Source organism: Pocillopora damicornis, chromosome 6 (assembly GCF_964200805.1).
Source record: "Pocillopora damicornis chromosome 6, jaPocDami1.2, whole genome shotgun sequence".
Taxonomy (NCBI): Eukaryota; Metazoa; Cnidaria; class Anthozoa; order Scleractinia; family Pocilloporidae; genus Pocillopora; species Pocillopora damicornis.
The window spans coordinates 1895001-1914138 of NC_142675.1; the positions used below are offsets into that span (position 1 = coordinate 1895001).

The 19138-nt window shown below is 38.1% G+C and overlaps 4 protein-coding genes across 4 annotated transcripts in view; 2 read left to right on the forward strand and 2 right to left on the reverse strand.

Moving 5' to 3' along the window:
• Window positions 1-24, reverse strand: part of LOC113677764 (uncharacterized) — a 21647-nt gene extending 21623 nt beyond the window's left edge. The window contains exon 1 of the mRNA XM_089209974.1: window positions 1-24. This exon is cut by the window's left edge and continues 594 nt beyond it. The gene's annotated coding sequence lies outside the window, so the exon portion shown is untranslated.
• Window positions 25-34: 10 nt separating this feature from the next.
• On the forward strand, window positions 35-8229 carry LOC113679631 (glutathione reductase, mitochondrial). The gene is made up of 14 exons (XM_089209975.1): window positions 35-275; window positions 1667-1693; window positions 2251-2339; window positions 2503-2572; window positions 2756-2888; window positions 3274-3328; window positions 3975-4074; window positions 4182-4268; window positions 4739-4891; window positions 5109-5150; window positions 5252-5321; window positions 5882-6013; window positions 6425-6558; window positions 7018-8229. Exons 1-14 carry the CDS (start codon window positions 117-119, stop codon window positions 7165-7167), a joined length of 1401 nt encoding a protein of 466 aa, XP_089066101.1. The 5' UTR covers window positions 35-116; the 3' UTR covers window positions 7168-8229.
• A 3429-nt stretch (window positions 8230-11658) lies between these two features.
• Window positions 11659-15377, forward strand: LOC113681011 (uncharacterized). Its single transcript, XM_027198102.2, has 3 exons — window positions 11659-11776; window positions 13554-13947; window positions 14774-15377. Exons 2-3 carry the CDS (start codon window positions 13572-13574, stop codon window positions 15262-15264), a joined length of 867 nt encoding a protein of 288 aa, XP_027053903.2. The 5' UTR covers window positions 11659-11776; window positions 13554-13571; the 3' UTR covers window positions 15265-15377.
• Window positions 15378-17012: 1635 nt separating this feature from the next.
• On the reverse strand, window positions 17013-17769 carry LOC149043393 (uncharacterized). The gene has a single exon (XM_089209587.1). The coding sequence runs from the start codon at window positions 17718-17720 to the stop codon at window positions 17022-17024; it is 699 nt and encodes a 232-aa protein (XP_089065713.1). The 5' UTR covers window positions 17721-17769; the 3' UTR covers window positions 17013-17021.
• Window positions 17770-19138: the final 1369 nt, after the last annotated feature.

Consider the following 19138-nt stretch of genomic DNA (forward strand, 5'->3'; position numbering starts at 1 on the left):
TAACTCAATGTTCCAGTCCTCTCTGAGTCGGTACCAGCGAGAGGAACTGGAGAAAAGTTCGGTCACAAAGAAATTTGCTCATCGCCGTGACCTAATCACATTACTTTTCAATTCAGATGAGGTTGTGTTTTCGGTGCATGATGTCTCAAACAGTGAAAACCTTTGATTACATTGCAATCGGTGGTGGATCTGGAGGTCTCGCTAGTGCGAGAAGAGCTGCTTCGCTCGGAGCAAAAGCTGCTGTGATCGAACATGGAAGACTCGGTGGAACTTGTGTGAGTTTTCTTGATTTTAGCAAGGATTAGCTTAACTAGGATTAACTAAGTCCTTTTGGGTTGGGTCTACAGCTATGCTTTGTTTATTGGCCCTTGTTCCTTGCCCCAAAAGCAATGAATCAGCAGATGTTGTTTGCTGGTACCACTGATGGTTTTGCAATCGGGCACAGCAAAATAGCTCCACCAGCATGACTGTACACAATTTGTGTTTTTGTATTTCTATCAACACAACAAATTTAACATAATACTGGCAAGATATGAAGTCGCTGCGTGCACCTAGTGTTCGATCCTCTATATCCGTCTTTTTTCAATCTTGAAAATTTCATTCCGGTAAGAATTTTACATGCGTACCTAGGCAAAACTGTTGCCATGTAGTCATATGACCATATGTAGTCACATAAATGTGTAGACTTTCCAAAAAACTATTCTTTCCGCGAAATTGATCACGCTTTGCCGCAATAATTACTAACAACCTCATCTCTAGTCATAAACTAATTGGTAATTTCAATAAGTCAAATTAATTAAATTTTAATCACACGATACTATGGAGAAAAAAATTTATTTTAAAATTGCACAGTCATTATTACTTTCAAAATGTCAAGTGATCCAAAGAAGAGAGGGGCCTTAAGTGGACTATTATTATAGTTAATAAAAGGCATGTACTCAATTTAATATAACAAATGATTTTTCAGAAAAAGGTTTCAGAACTTTTTCTCTCTGGTAACCAAATCAAAGTTTCTTAAACATTTGCTCTTGGAAATCAGAAAAATTTCATCATGCATATTCATAGCCTCAAATACATAGAAAGTCTCGTTCTCATAAAATAACTCATAGCTGTGTGAGAGATGAATCCAAGTTTCTTGTGTGGAGGCAAAGACAAACACCCAGCTAAAGAAATCAGTGGAAATTAAGCTTAAGAAACTCCCCCAGTGTTCTCCATTGTTTTAAGCACAACAGGTAAAAGAAACTTTCAAACTGGTAGAGCAATCCTTTTACCCATTGAATTTTCAAGAAATTCCAAAGAATTTAAGGTGGTGATGCAAGGTTCCAGAGGTGATAAATTTTTTTTAGATTAGCACCTGAAAAGGAGAACACCGTAACCTTCTCTGCAAAATTAAAAAACTTAGATTAACCCTTTACACCCTACCATCAATGTGCATATTCTCCATACTGTTCTCTCTATATTTCCTGAGGTGCTGATGAGGAGAATTCATTTAACAATCAGGGGGGATATTGCAAAGAGAAATTAGATGCTAGTCATTCTTTGAGGTTAAAGGGAAAATGGAGATAGAGAATCGAGCCCATAAGTATTGATGCAGGTGTTGCATATTAATGCAGGGTAACATGGCAATACAGGATAAGTAACCTTCCTTCTATTTTCACTTTGCTAGGTCAATGTTGGCTGTGTCCCTAAGAAGGTCAGTTACACTCTCTTATATACTTTTCTGTTACAGTTGACTTTTGTCCTGCAGACACCTAGCTATTATGGACACCTGGCCATTGCAGACAAGAGCCAGCCCCCGGGTGAAACGCATAAAGAAATGACTGAAATAAACTCTGCAATAACAGGGGTCAACTGAAATCGAAATTAAGTCTGTGTAGACTAGGTTAACTCTAAGGGGAAAGATTGCCATGCCCAATTATCAGTTCACTGGGCTACTCAGTTTTAAAGATCTAACTTAAAGCAGTGGGAGGAACAATGTATTTTACTATTGGACAGAGGGCACCCTTACCTAATGTTACCCCTCTCCAGAGAGGAGTACAGAAACTGTGGATCAGCTCTGGTAATTTTTGGCCATTGAGCCCCTAAAACTTATGAACATATAATTTAGACAGACTTCCTGTGAATAAACTTGCCTAATCTACATTTTGCGCAAGCTTCATTTAAACCTTTGAATAAGAGAGAGAAAAAGAGGACAATTTGTGTTGTTATATACTTTTTGTCCTGATATATAAAGGCATTTTCTGGTTTTAGGTTATGTTTAATACAGCTGTCCATGCAGAATACATTCATGATCATGCTGATTATGGCTTTGACGTTACTCTAAATAACTTCTCATGGGCGTAAGTACAATGGCATTCAATTATCAGATTTTTATGTGAGACTTCTCTACATCTAATTTAACTGTGATTTCATCTTTCTTGCTCAAAATTTATTAAATTAAATGAAAATGAGAATATCTTTGTGCTATCAGGAAATAATTTAGCTCATTATGCTTGATAACAGGACTGTTAAGAAGTCCAGAGATGCTTACGTCAAGAGACTGAATGGTATTTATGAGAACAACTTGAAAAAGGTGATTTTAAGACAGCTTTAGTGTTACTTTTCTTGTGTTTCATGTTAATTTTAAGTTTTTACTTTTGTCATTGACAAAATTCAATCCGTCAGACAATCAGCAAGATGTATGATATCATTATAAATTCTTTTTTAAATGGATTAACTGAATTAGTAGCTAGCTATAACTTGCCTTATTTTGTAGGATGATGTGGAGTATATTCCTGGTCATGCTGTGTTCACTCCAGAGGGCAATGTTAAAGTTGGAGATGCTGTTTACAGCAGTAAACACATTTTAATTGCGATTGGAGGGCGGCCAACTGTACCAGCATTTCCAGGTGTGACAAAAAATTTTTTTGACTTATTCCCACTAATTTACAGGAATGTCAAAAAGTAAGTTTGTTATGCAACTTTATTGTTGAAATGAATAACCACTTAATTGCACTCTTGAGGTTGCCAGGTGGCAACTTCAGAAAGGGTAGAGGCTTGAGCCCTGTGGTAATGAATTAATCATCTTGTTAGGTTAATGATTTTTAAAAAATAAACCTATAAGACTAGCTGTAAGTTGGTGAGCTCTGGAGGCTCAGGTAGAGATCCATTTGGTATGTGAATAATGTCATAAAATTTATAACAATTTTAAATCAATAAATTAGTATTGTTAAGTTAATGACGTCTTTACAAATTCAAATTATTTCCTGATTACCTTCAATCATCTTTGAACAGGTTGTGAGTATGGTATCACCAGTGATGGCTTCTTTGATTTAGAGGATCTACCAAAGTGAGTGTATGAAACAAAATTTTGTGATTAGCAGTAATCAAAACTTTAACAAAATTCTTGAGTGTGATTGATTATCAACAGCCAAATTTTCTCTCCATTAAGAGAATGTGTGCATGATCTGTTTAATTGGACCATGCAGTAGGACAGTTTATGCGACATGCCTACCAACAGAAATGTACCTACCATTTGGGCATTTTGTGACATGGACTATTGGGCTCATTTGTGGATGGAAAAAATCTGTACAGTCTTAATTTTGGCTATACTTGACCAAGGGGTGTTGCTTGGCCAAGGACCGTTTTTTTTTTCAATCACCACTGAGTTATATTCCCCTTGGCTATCTTTAAGTTACCATTATTAACTTCCAAGAGTGACTGGCATCTGATTTTTCTTACAAGTATCACTGCTAATTGAATCACAATGGTCGCAAGAGTATGGAAATTGATTGTTAACTAAACAAGAACTTGATCATTTGACACATTCTCCTCATCAGTAACATGGAAAATGTAAAGGAAACAATATGGAGGATATGAGTAATGATATCAGGGTTTAAAGGATCCCCTTCCTCTCATCTCGAGCATTTTTACTGATTTTGTAAGAAATAATATTATTATATATATATATATATATTTTTTTTTTTTTTTTTCAGGAAAGTTGCTGTAGTCGGAGCAGGGTATATCGCCATTGAGTTAGCAGGAATACTCAATGCTCTTGGGTCCAAAGTTTCATCTCTCATAAGATATGACAGGGTAATAGCCCATGTATAAAGTTCTTCAAAATTCTTTGAGTTTATAGTGTTATTTTCTCAAAATAATTAAATAACTGAGTGGGTATGTGAAATTCTTTTTAATTACAGGTTCTGCGAACATTTGACTCCATGCTTAGCGAAGGGGCAACAAATGAAATGGTGAAAGCTGGAATTGACTTGCAAACTCACACTTCAGTAAGTTAAACATGAGGTTAAACCCTAAATCTGGCTTTAGTGGTCAACACCTAACTTCTGTTGATAAGTTTTTAAACTTTCTTAAATTTAAAAATAACTCTTATTGTCAGCTACAGGGGGTGATCTTTGGTCTGATTCTGGTCTCCCGAACAATCTTTCAAGAAATGTCGATTCACTAATTGGAGGAATTTTTATTCAACAAAATTATATCAATCAGATCATCAGTTGCAGCCTAAAAATTCATTGAATTGTCCATTTTATTCGAAGCTTTCACAGTTTTTACAATTTTGAAGATTTGTGCCCTCTCTGACACCATTTGAAAATAAATTACTTAATCAAGGAAGATGAGGAATGGTTTTTGTTGTTGTTGGTGTTAAATTATTTTGATTTAAAGATTTCGAGGTAATTGGGTCTCGGAAAATGCTTTCGGATTTGTCAGTTAAGGTTTTCAATATTTTCGCACATTCTAGATTCAGGAGATCACAAAAGACAGTGAAACTGGTCTGATGACCATTCACATCTTGAAAAACAAGCAAGATAAGGTGGCTCTGTCCGGGTTTGACTGCGTCTTACTGGCAATTGGGAGAGTTCCAAACACAGACTCCCTTGGAATAGATGGTCTGGTAAGTAAGCAACAACATACACAGCACCCTTAATGCCATGAAAATACTCTCAAGCAACAGGTGTGTTGGGGCATCCATATGACAGGGGGATTTTTTGCGAGAATCTTTGTTCATTTGGACAGAACAGTTCGAGACTGTCTCTACAACACTATACTTACATTAAAACTAGTTTGAAAGACACTTACTGATAAGAATTATAACCTTTTGACATTCTCAGGGAATAGATGTGGACAGCAAAGGACATATAATAGTTGATGAGGTTTGTTTGTAATCATGAAAAATCGTAAAAGACACTTGTGCTTGTATCTTAAACCTGACTGGTACGAGATCTCTAAAGGTTTGATTTTTTTTCCCGCAAAGTTTCAAAACACTTCCCGGCCAGGTGTATACGCACTAGGAGATGTTTGCGGGAAAGCACTTCTCACGCCAGGTAAAGATATACACAGTTGTTACTCTCAGAATAGTATACCTGCCTGATTTTCACGAGTTATGCTTATAGCATTCAAAATGAGTCTGATTATAGTATTCAAAATACCGAATTTCCGTCAAACTCGACGACTTCCGAACAATTACCTAAGACTTTCCAAGGACTCCCGAACACTGCTTAAGACTCCCGATGATTTTCCGATCTTTCTGAACGTTGCGGTGCCAAAATTAAGCACCATCTTGAAATACGACCTCGAAGTTAGAGTTTGTGTGAAATTTTGCGGTTTTTTTTCCCTTTTTTTTGCACGGCTGTGGTTATTGGACAGTTGTTAGCCATCGGAGTAAAATGCTCTTGTGCGCGTTTTCGCAGGCGTTTGGTAAACTTATATTGCGTTTGAGTCGGCAGGAATAGAAGTGACTCAGGTTACGATTTGTTAAGCGCAAGTATGATAGCGGAACAGATATAGAAAGACCTGAAATTTAGAATTAGTGATAATTCAGGAGAAATTAACCCTTGGTATTTTATAGACTTTTTATAAATATTTTTGTATATTTCTATTTCAGTGGCGATTGCAGCTGGGCGAAGACTCGCCCACAGATTGTTTGATGGTCAGTCGAATTTGAAGCTGGATTACAGCAACATACCAACAGTGGTGTTCAGTCATCCACCAATTGGAACTGTGGGGTTAACTCAGGGTAACTACCATTTATAACACAGCGGTCAATAGTTGGGCATGTGCAAGGGAATCAATTTTTAGCCGGCAACGCAGCAGTTGTCCGCGCAAATTTCAAATGAAAACATAGGAAAAAGCCGCTTTGACGCAAAATATGCGACTAAAAAAAAATCGGTTGTTGAGGCCGGCGAATCGCCAATTGAAGCAACGTAAGCCCTCTTCATTGCACCATGCGCGTAGGCAGTACAATTTTCTGAATGTTGGAATTTATTAACAAGGGTTTTTAGTGCGATATAGAACTCGTTGAAAGCACAACAACGAGAATTTCCTGAAGACGATATCAGGTATCCGACCTCCGCTAGGAAAGAGTGAATGCTGTAACTCAAATGAAACGAGAAGGCTAACTGAAGTTGACCGTCTTCTTTTTTTTCAGAGGAGGCAGAGCAGAAATATGGAAAAGATAAAATAAAAGTTTACAAGTCTACGTTCAGCAACATGTATCATGCGCTTACTCATCGAAAGACCAGCACAATGATGAAACTTGTTTGTCTTCTGCCTGAAGAAAAGGTTAGGAGAGGGTTAACTTACAATGGTCTGGCATTCCTTTAAACAGAAGTAGCAATACCCTTAATTCATTCACACCAAGCTTAAACATTCACGTCTTTATCTGCAGGTCAAATATATGACTTTCATATATTCTTAACCGTTTATTCATCACTTCACGGGTTTATTTAGAACCAACATCATGACCAGCTCCCAGTTGGCTTGTTAGCTCAGTTGGTAGAGTGCTGCACAGTTAACACAGAGGTCGTGGGTTCAAATCCCGTACGGGCCTGAATTTTACTACTGCCTAGGTAGTGCACATTACTGTGAGGATCACTTTCATTCACGTCTTTATCCGCAGTTCAAATATATGACTTTCATACATTCTTAACCGTTTAAACTGATGTTAGTTTGTAAAGGTTAAGTATAACGGATATTTCAGTGAGTGTTTTGGATTGACGTTTTAGATTTCTTTTTCCATAGATCCTTGGACTTCACATTCTTGGGATTGGCTGCGATGAGATGCTACAAGGTTTTTCCGTTGCTGTCAAGATGGGGGCAACTAAAAAAGATTTCGACGAAACTGTGGCGATCCATCCGACAGCGTCCGAAGAGTTGGTCACAATGCGTTGATTACAATAATTAGGGTGCTTACCATTTGTCAGAACTGACTGATTAGACTGATCAGATTAAAAGAGCGTGTTCCAAGCGTTTGGTTAGTAAAGCGAAGCGCGATAACAGCGGAGGAGTGAAAAAAAAAGAAAAAAACAGGGAGGCTTGGGTCGAGTCGCCACCCGACCCAAACCTCCTGCATCGCGCCGTTTACGATTCGCTCTTTTTACTAACTGAACGCCTGGATCAGGCCAGTTTCACAAAATGAATAGTAGGAAAGAGGCCTTTCGAAAGAGACTTTTCCTAAAATTTGAAAATAAAAATCCATCGGAATAGTGGTTGTAGTTTAGTGATTACGTCATCTGATAGGAAAGTTCTGACTTATTACTGAATACATGTACCATTTATGAATGAACCAATCTGATTAGCCAGATCTGACCAATTGTTTGTGCCTTTAATTTCTTCACTTTCGTCGTCATTATCATTTTCATCATCATCGTCATCATCATCATTATTATATGTCCATGACAACGCGTGCCTATGCACAATCTCTGACGTTTCTTATAGGGAAACGGTCCCCGTACTTATTTTATCAAATAGATTTCACGTTTCCGTGTGTTTGTGCAATAATAGATCACACACGACGTTCATATGTAGTATGAACAAAACGTGGCACACGGGGCGCAGCCAAGTGTGTCACTGATGTGATCTACCACAGGACATACGCACAGCAACATGGAATCTATTTGTTTTTTATAATAAAGAAGCAAAACTGAAGTTATTAATGGTAACGTCATCTATGCGTCTGCCCTCCAACAGATGAGAACCAAGAACTAATCAAAATCCGTGTAGAATTCAATTTATTATAGAATTGCGAGCTGTACATCGGCTTACCTGTAATATCTTAATCAAAATATTCTTTCATGATTCTAATGTCGTAGCAATATCCGTCATAATGATATTCCTTTTTCAAGGAAAAACATTAGGGCATAAAGAGAACTTTTTCCACTAGGTCAGAACCTAATGCTAAGAATATAATATAACGCTTAGGTTATCAATAAAATTGAAAGTGAAGACCAAAAAGTTGTCGGTTCCGATCTATTACTTGCGTTAAAATTGATATATCTGACTTAAAACGCAGTGACTTCCCCGGGTTGCTTCTATTTATTTATTTATTTATTTTTGCTCTGTTTCTCCGGGTACGTTCAGCTCAGCACCGCACTGGGTTATAAACTTCGATCATTGATCTATGTAAGGTATGTCAAATTACAATAATTTGTGAGGAGCTGGTGACAGGTCAGGGCATGACGAGCCAGAGCAAACCGGATGTTAAAAAATTCGTGGGGTTTGGTTGCTATTTTTTCAGCAGAATAATAAGTATTTTGGTTCGCACATGGTAAATCGAAGTTCTAGTGAGTGTTATATATCCTCTTTGGTTCACCCAGGTTGAAGTCCTGGTATAATTGTATGCCTGAGTGCTTCTGGGATATATAACATGAGCAGTACTTTTGGTTCGCACATGGTATCGAAGTTCTAGCAAGTGTTATATATCCTCTCTGGTTCACCCAGGTTGAAGTCCTGGCATAATTGTATGCCTGAGTGCTTCTGGGATATATAACATAACAAGTACTTTGGTTCGCACATGGTTTTGAAGTTCTAGCAAGTGTAATATATCCTCTTTGGTTCACCCAGGTTGAAGTCCTGGCATAGTTGTATGCCTGAGTGCTTCTGGGATATATAACATAATAAGTATTTTGGTTCGCACAAGATATTGAAGTTCTAGCAAGTGTTATATATCCTCTTTGGTTCACCCAGGTTGAAGTCCTGGCATAATTGTATGCCTGAGTGCTTCTGGGATATATAACATAATAAGTACTTTGGTTCGCACATGGTTTTGAAGTTCTAGCAAGTGTTATATATCCTCTTTGGTTCACCCAAGTTGAAGTCCTGGCATAGTTGTATGCCTGAGTGCTTCTGGGATATATAGCATAATAAGTATTTTGGTTCGCGTGTGTTGGGTAAGACATGGTTATAGCCAACTTCAATCCTCTGGTTGGCTATCTACCAGCTCATATCCAATGCGTACTCGTGGAATAATTGTTAAGTATTTCTGTTAGATTATGGTATGGGAGAACCTGGAAAGTGATGTTATTCCCTCACGATGCTACCTTTCATTACTATTATAATAATAATAAGTCTTTATCAGAATACCCTTTCCATCATAGCGGCTATTCGGCTATTTTTTTAACGTAAGAATACCCTCTTTGAATGAACAAACAAATAATTGTTCAATAAGTTCCAAATTTATTCATCATCCAATTTTCTTTTTTTTTTTCGTGGGGGGGGGGGGGGATCCTTTCAAATAATATGGAATTGTAATACGGAAACGTGGTGCCGAAAACAAAAAGCAAAAGGGGGCGAGAACCAATGATTCAAAAAAACAAAAAAAAAACCGTAGCGTACTTATTCAACTTATGTAGTTCGGTCGATTAACACACCCGCAGGCATTCCTACTGATCGATAACGTTACCAAGTGTTTTCACTTCGCGTGTGAAAGTTTGCCTCAGTGGGAACTTTAGCATCATATAGTGGGTGGGAGAGAGCGGGCTTTGGATGTGTCCTATTTCAGTCGTGTACTGGTTGAAATAAAAGAAAATGCAGTATGATAGACGGCTGGCTTTTAAAATATAAAGTATTGCGACTTCAGCCTGGGAAATTGTTGAATACACTGCGATAATTTCGTACCGTGTAAAACGACCTGAAGTGTATACTGTAAAATTCTGGTTAGATTATCTACCTGCAGACAAAACAATCCGGTTATAGGCCCCCCGATAACCCCGCTTCCCCCCTCTGCTGGATGACAGTGCCAACTGGAAATTTTGCTTTAATATGACTTTAAATTAAAAACGAATTTAGATCAACATTACCATGGCTTGTTTCTAAACGCTTTTCAATCCGCTAAACCTACCCAAAACCCTTTACAAAGTTTTATTATATGGCTGCGATAGCACGCGCGCTCAGATTGGTTAATTAGCGGTCCGTAATCCCCCGGTAAACGCCCACGGGCATAGCAGATTTTTTCCGCCACGGTTTTGGTTTACAAAACCTAGCGAACTTAGTGACTTTCGCTGAAAGGAACTTCGTTAAAAAAGCAAGGAATTGAACAAAAAACGTATCTCTTCTTTAACTATGCGTTCTGAAAAACATTTCTTTTCTGAATTTTATTATCCTGACGAAATTGTGACGGAAAATGAAGGCAATGTATAAGTTCACTCTATTTCACGCGCTTTACCTATTTGAAGCCATATTATAAAAAAAACTTAATAACCTTGTTTGCTAGGGCTTTACTGTAAAATTCCATAATTTCGGGCTGAAATTTTGATTTATGGACCTCGCCCAGAGGCTCGGTTCATAAAGCAAAAATTTCATCCCTCAGTCTGGAATTTTACAGTTAAGCCCTCGCGCCCGGTTATTAAGTAGTTAGTATTAGCCAAGGGCTTATAACCGAAATTTTACAGTATCAAAAATTTAACATGCTGAATTCGCACTACTTCACGGTTTAAACGGCTAAATTTCGCCGTCAAACTCCGCAACGTTCTCATTTTGATCGACATACGCGTTTCGTCTGTAGTCGTAGCGTGAGCGTGTTGCGTGCATTAATCGAAGGCAAAAGTCGTGGCGTCCGGTTCGTCCCTTGTTCATTTCAGGCAGACTTAAAAAAGGGGGAATTTCGCGTGGGTGTTAAAAATGACCCAAAAATGACGAAATCCGAGATTCGTTCAACAAAAAGGGTCTATTATACTCTTTCTTAGTATCGATTTGCTGGCACGTACGTATTTGTCTGGCGGTTTACGGTCCAGAAAATAGAGCGGTTTCAGAAAAGGAAAGCTGACTTGGAAAGTCAGCAAATAAAATCGGCTCCAAACGTGGCATACATTCACTGACACGTTTTTAATTACCAAAATAGAAATTTTAATTATAAACGCACACTCTCGTTTCAGGATTATAACACGCTCGCGCGAAAGTTCGCACTTTCAGCGTAACATAAATGATCAGTAGCAGGGATATTGTTACAATGGAATGTTGCAAGCTGCTGGACGTCAAGCTGAGATCGTGGAGTAAAACTCCTCGATCTCAGCAGGATCCAAAGCTCTTTTTTCGGTTGCTAAGAACGTCTGGCTCGTCATGATATTTTTGCAAAATCTCGACTCCGCCCAGCAGTGTTCTCACCAGCATAAAAATCTCAGCGATGATTCTCTTAGACGCTTTACACAAAGGTACAAGTTGAAAAGACCACGCATGGGTTTTGAATGCCATGAATTTCAGCCGTGAAAAATTTTGATACTGACTTGGATAAATGTTGCTGAAAATTTGTCAAGTACGTGAGGTTTTTTCTTCTCTTCAAACACTCCCAAGCTAAAAAACCCTTCTAAAGCGCCAAGTATTTTAATTAACGCATACGTAGCCAATCAGAGAACGCGATGAAGCTGACGCGAGCTTCACCGCAAAGTCAGACCGTGTTTTGAAAAGTTAGAATGACGAAAAGCTTGGTTGGTTAGGCCACGATCGGCCAAAAAAAGGGAGATTTGTTTCTTGCAAGCATCAGCTTTTAACGATTATACAATTGAAGGTATGGTTTAATTAGACATTTGAGGTAGATTCCCTACAAGCGCGAGATTTCCCAGCAAATCATAATTAAAGCCCGCGGAATATTTCCTCTAACTTGTTTGATGCAAGAGGCTTTGAAGAATTGTTTACTAGAAAAGACAAACAAGAATCGTCGTTAGGGTTAAGCTAGAACTATTTTATGCAAATATAAGTAGTTTTAAGCTGGTAAACCTTGTTTAAAAGCTAATCGGTTCTTAGTTCTTCGCGAGGGTTGTTAAGAGAACAACAAATCGCGTCCGACAGTCACTTGACAGCTCAAGGATTAGCTTAAAACTGACTTGAGTCAATGAAAACGGCCAAAGGGACAGAATTCTTAAAATAAACGAATTGTATCTAGTTTTAAATAAAAACGAGTTAGTATGTTCCTTTTTACTTTTTAAAACTTATTGAGATGACCGATCAGTTGGCCGCGAGATCGACTCAAGCGAGGTTCTAATTAACCAAAACTTAATTGCCGACTGTTCAATGAAAATTCGATCCTCATTTATCGACGATTTTCTTTGAGAGTGCGTTTCTGTCGTTTACTGAAATAAATCTTTTTACTTTTCTTGTAAGTCAAACGTTGAAAAAATCACGAATCACCTTCAGTTAGATGTTTATTCGCCATTTGTAAACTGATCCTTTTACAGTTTTATTTGAACGTTACAAAGCGTCACAGTTAGTATATACGTCAAAATCAATGGCGATTTTAAATTCTGCGACGGTTGAAAAAATTTTGTGACCATCAGCATCTAACATTTTAATTCACTCTCACCTTAGTTTCATTCATGTTTTTGCTAAAATGCATTTTCGAGGCAAGCTAATTTCTCTCGTTCGCTTATTCACGGTTTTGATCAATCACTAAACTTCCCAGAAATAATTGTACACTATGTTGAACTACGATTAAATTTATGTGAGATTGTGAATGCTTAATTTTACTGTGCTTTGAGAGAATATTTCCATAACGTTGTAATATGTCAGTTCATAAACCGATCACCGTTCTGGAAGAGAAAAACGAATCTGTTTTGTTGTTTCCACATATTTTTAATTGGTGCCGTTTTTGATTCAACGCGAATTAATTGCAGTTAATTTAGAACCCTTGGTTTGATTCTTAAGTATTTTATACACTTAGGAAAGAGTAAACTAAGGCCGTTCTTGATAATTTCATGGGCACATCCAGGTTAGAGCAAACTCAGAAATCTCCAAAGGTATTTCAGTTCAGTCTGTATGAATACGAGGAAATAGTAATTTAAGGTGTATGCTTTTCTCTGAGCCGATTGTTTTAAATGTGTATTTTTTAAAATTCATTTCCTATTTGCAAAAAATTATTCAAACCGTGTTCTTTTGTCATAAAACAAAACAGTTTTATATTTCATATATTCTAGGCTTATTGCACTAAGTTTTTAGACTTCATTCACCTATTTATTTATTTATCTATCTATTCTATACATTATGAATTGAAGTGTAAATAATTTTAACTTTATGTAGCTTAGGTATATTTTTATACGTAAACAGTGTCCCCAATTAGTTTTCTTCAAGCTAGATACTATTGACACTTAAATAAAGTCCTTCATTCATTCAATACCCCTTCCTCCCTCCCCTCCCATTGAACAAAAACCCCCTTCCCTCCTCTCCCGTAAGGAGGTTCAGGATGTTAACCTCACCCTTTTCCTGGGGATCTGGTAATTCTGGTCGGATCTTGTACAATATTCCATTAGAAGTTGACTGCCTTGTCAGAAATCTTAATTTTTTTTTTTTAGGAAGAAAACATACAGAGAATGACCGATGCTCAAGACACCATCAAGCCAAGCAATCTGACACCTGATGTCTTAGAAGCGGCGAGTATTCTGATAGCGATGAAGCGTGGAATGCGATATTTTCTCTTAGAAGCTCAACAAGCACGCCATCAGCTCTCTTTCTTGGATTTCGCAGCACTCAATCCTGGTTCCGCTCAAGTTCATTTTCTTGCTGGTCACAGAATCCCATTTTCACCCCTCTGTGATATCACTCCCATGCCAGCGGCTTACCATTTTCCATTAGCGCAGCCGGTTGCGTATTATGGGATGTTGGCTTCGCCTTCGTGTTATGTGGGGCTGTCAAGGGAGCGCGGAGCATCTATGGAGGGTTTAGTGGACAGTGAAAGTACTCAATCAGGTGACTGTCTTCCAAGAGTGACTTTTTTTCCTAACCCTTACCTTGATAAATGCCAAAGCAAAGACTTCAACTTACCGTAAACGAATGTTTTGAGCGCGCATGGTTTTGAGTGAGACGTAACACCACTCGTTTAAATTCTATCACAAGTTTTTTGCGGATTATTTAAAACAAGAACACGCAAAACGCAATGAAACGTTTCACAGTAAATTTCCTCCATGAATAAAATACAATTCAAGGCAAAAACAGGGAGGAAATAATCGGTTAACTGAGGCAATTACAAGGAAGAATTGACAAATTTTGTGCAAGGGCGCAGAAACAATGCTCATTTTAAGAGACATGCACATAGGTATAAATAACAGAATACAGTATTTAAAAAAAAAAAAGAGCTTTCACCATCTTAACGAGCAATTTGCGGCATACGTGAAGTGCGCTGTAAATTGTCGATTTATCGCAATTTTCTATTGAGAGTCGAAAGTAATCCAAGATTTCATTGGTTTTGCTCTACTTCGCTCTGTGATTGGTCCAGAAAACTCGCACCGCCAACTCAACCAATCAGATGTAAAGCTAAAACCAATCACGACTCGGTCACCCGCGTTCTCCCGCGCCTCAAGTGGTTTGCTTGTTTATACATTGAGTTTTCATTGGCTCTTAAAGGTATTTTTCTTTCTCCTCATTGGCCATCGTGATTTTATCTCAATCGGAAAGCGCTCTAGCATGATATGATAGCCAAGCCTTGGGCAACGTGTGTGGTTTCCTTACCCACTTTGAAGATGGCTCTACGCCGTTTGTCCATTTTCACGGAAATATCAATTTCTTTCTGTTGCAGCTCCAAAGAGGATGCGGTTGTCCACTACGTCTACAAGTTCTCCTGAATGTGCAGCCAACGAGAAGCAAGAATCGAAGAGAAGAAGAAAAAACTACACCAAAGAACAACTTGAGATTCTCGAAGCCGCGTACGCTGAAACGAAATACCCACACATAGAAGAACGATTAAAGCTGGAGAAAGTTACAAAACTGACAGAAGACCGGATACAAGTTTGGTTTCAAAATCGACGCGCAAAAGACCGGAAAAGAATTGAGCCTGAGAAATACCAAAAATACGTTGAGGACGCTCAAAAAATTACTGGCGAAGGCCAAAAAAATGACGCCGAGGAAAAAAGTCCGAGTGAAAGTCCAATTCAAGGTGCGCGACCAAAACAAAGACAAAACAGTAGTAGCGATACAAGTGACAATGCGTGTGGGGAATTTGACAATTTCACTTTTAGCGGACCTCAAACAGAAAAACTTTTTGAACAAAAATTTTCGCAACATGAATAGGATGCTTAAGTGAATTTCGTATTTTAAGAATTCAATTCGTGCGAAGAGCGTGAATCTTATCACAGATTAGTCGTAAGTCCCGATTAAAATTATACTTTTTTTAAGATCTTGAACGATGGGTGTTGTTTGTCGTTTTTAATTATATCAAGGTCGTAGCTGGCAATGAATGTTGCAATAATCATTCCATTCTGGAGCAATTTGCACTTAAGAGTCGAAAGTGATGCCTTAATTTTTTGCTCTATGTTCTCTGTGATTGGTTCAGAAAACTCATGCTACTTTCTCAACCAATCAGATGTAAAATTAAACCTAATCACGACTTGGTCACCCACGTTTTCCCGCGCTTTTGAAAAATGGAAAATGTTTTGTTTTTTGTAAAAAGACAGTTTGTTATTTTATCACGAGACTGGATAGAGACCTACTCGTCTTTCGACTGAAATGCCCAAAGAAAAGAGAACCGTGACACTCGTTTAAGCTATTTCCGTGAAATGCAAAATTACAATTCACAGCTTTCATGTGGGACTAAATCGTGAAATTACTGCACCTTTGAAACGTGAAACGACAAGTATCTTCTACTTTCTGTGAAGTTATATCTGTTAATTCTTCCCATTCACACGGGAACCATTTGATAAATTTACTCGCGTCGCTCCCACTTTGCATAAATGCTGTAGAGATTTGCAACCTGCACACAGATTAAAAACTTTTCAACTTAACGCATCGCTTACGTCATGAATGAGAAAATACACATATCAGAGAAAAGTCGTGATGTAATAATAAATATTTATTAATGTTATGTTTGGACCTGCCATAACTCTTCCTTTTTCATACGAAATCTTCAATCCAGTCTCTTAGGTTTTACAACCCTATCCTCTCAGAGTGCCGAACCAGTCGACTAACCCGATGCCATTCTACATTTCTTACATAAAATTTTTGTCATTCTATAGCAAAAATAGTGATAACTTTTTAAGAGAACAGCAGTAGAAAAATGGCGATGATTGTAATAAGCTACAAAGAGAAAAAATAAATAAGTCAATTAATCAATATAACTCCGTCAACCCACGCCCAGCGTGAAAATTTTATAAATGGTACCTTTATAAATATTCCAGATACTAACTAAATAAACCTTGATCCAGCCAAGATGCTACAACATTATCCAATTCCGCTATAGACAGAGGCCAGCCTCTAAACACACATAATACTCACAATTTAACCCTGTTAGTGTTCATGACATTTTGTCTACGAATGCAAGGCGAGGAAAATTTCCAATATCACAATAATCCACACTGGACCTCAAAGCCTAACAACTCCACCCACCTGGGGTGTTAAGACCCTCTCCTCCCCTACGCCAATTTACATTCTCAAAACTTCAACTTCACTAAGTCATTAACAAGGTCGACCAGACCCTCGATCGATTGTTCACTCATTTAATAAACACATGAATGAAATAAACGACAAAAGGGAACGAATATCTACAGAGCACAATTCTAATAACCACACCCAGCGTGGAAAATTATGCAAATATTGAGTTACGTACCTAAAATTAACTCAAATATATTTATAATCTAGCACAGTTTAAACAGTTAGTTACCTTGGGCCTGCCAATAAACTATTAAATAATCTCATATATCACACGGAGAAGCTACTCTCCCCAAACATGACAATTATTCAAAATGAACCCTTGTTCAAGGAAAGTGTTTTACAGAAATTCTACACGGACCTGTTTAAGGTCTCCATGGCAAGATATGTGTTAATTTACAAAATTACTTTTTTTCAATGAAATTTATTGCATCGAGAATGCAATGCAAATTGTTCCCCCGGGGACCGTGACTGGATGTTCCTGCATCTGAAGTGTCACGTGTCGAGGGGAAGTACCCAACCCTGACCTCCGGATTCGAAGGCGCAGATTCATCTCCACGAGCTGAGTGTCTTGACATCCGTACAAAGTGGTTCAAGCGTCTTCCATGGTCTCTTTTTCCATCTGAATTTACACATTTCTTCTCCATCACAGAATTAAGCTCCTTTCTTCTTGGATCGTGGCTGCTTGGAAGATCAACGGCCGAATGGCCTTTGTAATTAGCTTCTGAGTTGCTGTACGGCAAACAAAGCCAGCGGTTCAGTGAACTGTCGCTTGGTTCTTCATGTGGAGGAGTTCGCACTTGTCCTTTTGTCTGCGCCATATGAGAGAAGACTTGGTCAGTCTCTCGAGTATATTTCTCGCTTAGCAAAATTCCTAACTGGCTTCTACGGCACAGACTTTGCTTCCTTTCATCCGCCAAGTTTTCTCGTAGCATGTTGTTATTTTCCCTCACTTGGACCACTGTTCGCTGAAGTCTAAGGATATGCTGTACTGCCTGTTGCAAAATAGCTGCCTTTGTTTGCTTTTTCTCTGTTGGGGGAAGCAGTCTTTTCAAACTGGTGAACCCCAAATTAATGTTCTGCATTCTCCTACGCTCGATCATGTTGGCGTTCAATCTTCGTTCTTTGTCGGTGTTTCGCACGCTGCATTTTAAAGATCTGCGAATGAAAAAAGGAAAATGAATGAAAAACGAATGAATAAGAAAAATTACTAAATATAAATTAATAAGAAAGTGAAAAAAATATATAGTATTTACGTAGTCATGATGCAATACTACTACAATAGTCGATTTGTAAGCTTCTGAAATGTTCTAGAATAATTTGGAAATGTATGGAAGGACTTAGTCGTGTAGAAGTAGTAATAGTCGTCGTTGTTGTTGTTATTGTTGGGAGTGACCGACTATTTGGAATGCTATACCGAGGGAGGGCCACTATAGAAGATTTCAAGGAACTTTGTAGAGACATGTGAGATTGTGTTAGTGGTGAGCTAAGATCTAGTTTGTACTGGGCTTCAATAAGTTTATTGAGAATAATTAGTGTAATGCCTTTAGGAATCGCTGCTTAGTAAGAACATTACAAGTTATTCCAACTTGTAGTGCCCCATCCAGGACTCGAACCCGGGCCGTCCGACCCAGAGTCCAGCGCTCTGACCACTGGGCCACTCACGCCTTCAATAAAGTAGTTGAGGTCATACGAGGCGGTATGGTGTTTTTTCTGTCGGTTAGATTATACTGTAACAGATGAATCTATGGAATTGCTCTTTTTGATCGTAAAAAAAGGGTTCCGATCGAACTGTTTGTCAAATATTATGGCCAACCAAGTAAACTGGTCTAAAACAAATCTGATCGAAAAAATTCTTTAAAGTTTCACGCTATTAAAGATTATCTGAAGCGAGTTACTGAGCAAAGTTAAATTCCGTAATTTAAATTTGTATAGCGAGTAAAAAAGTATGGAAACTCAACGATCAATCCAGTTGGAATTTTTAAAAGAAAGGATATATTTTCCAGTTTGTCTGCAGACAAAATCTATCTTAATTTGTCAGGCGACTGTAAGAAGAAAAATCACAGCTTTGCACGTGAATGTATTCGATTTTCAACGCGAAAAAGATCGGGCCTTTATGTCCTCTTTCGAATCAATCATACCCTGAAATCAAACGGCCTCGCCATATTTTACTATCATATGATAGGTCCAGGGGCTGCTGAATTCGGCCGTACGCAGTTCAAGTCTTGCGAGCGAACAGTTAAAAAAGCTGACGCAAAATACCTTTTCATGATTTCCTCGTCGTATTCTTGGAAATCCATTCTTCTTTCAAAAATCCCCGGCTTGACTTGACCATGAGCAATACTGAAATCACCGTACAAATTCGAACTTTGTAAAGAAAACCTTAGCACAGATTATGCATCTAGATTACACTAACATTTTATTCAAGGCGCGCTAGCGAAAGCTGCAAACCATCACGTTGCGCAGCGCATAAAAAAATTATGCATTATTGCCACCAATTTTTTTCAAGATGCAAAATATC

Coding starts and splice junctions, on each gene's coding strand:
- LOC113679631 (XM_089209975.1), top strand. CDS start 117: ATGAGGTTGTGTTTTCGGTGCATGATGTCTCAAACAGTGAAAACCTTT. Junction 3,329..3,974: donor GATTTAGAGGATCTACCAAA/GTGAGTGTATGA, acceptor TTTTTTTTTCAG/GAAAGTTGCTGTAGTCGGAG. Junction 4,269..4,738: donor ACTTGCAAACTCACACTTCA/GTAAGTTAAACA, acceptor CGCACATTCTAG/ATTCAGGAGATCACAAAAGA.
- LOC113681011 (XM_027198102.2), top strand. CDS start 13,572: ATGACCGATGCTCAAGACACCATCAAGCCAAGCAATCTGACACCTGAT. Junction 13,948..14,773: donor CAGTGAAAGTACTCAATCAG/GTGACTGTCTTC, acceptor TTTCTGTTGCAG/CTCCAAAGAGGATGCGGTTG.
- LOC149043393 (XM_089209587.1), bottom strand. CDS start 17,720: ATGATCGAGCGTAGGAGAATGCAGAACATTAATTTGGGGTTCACCAGT.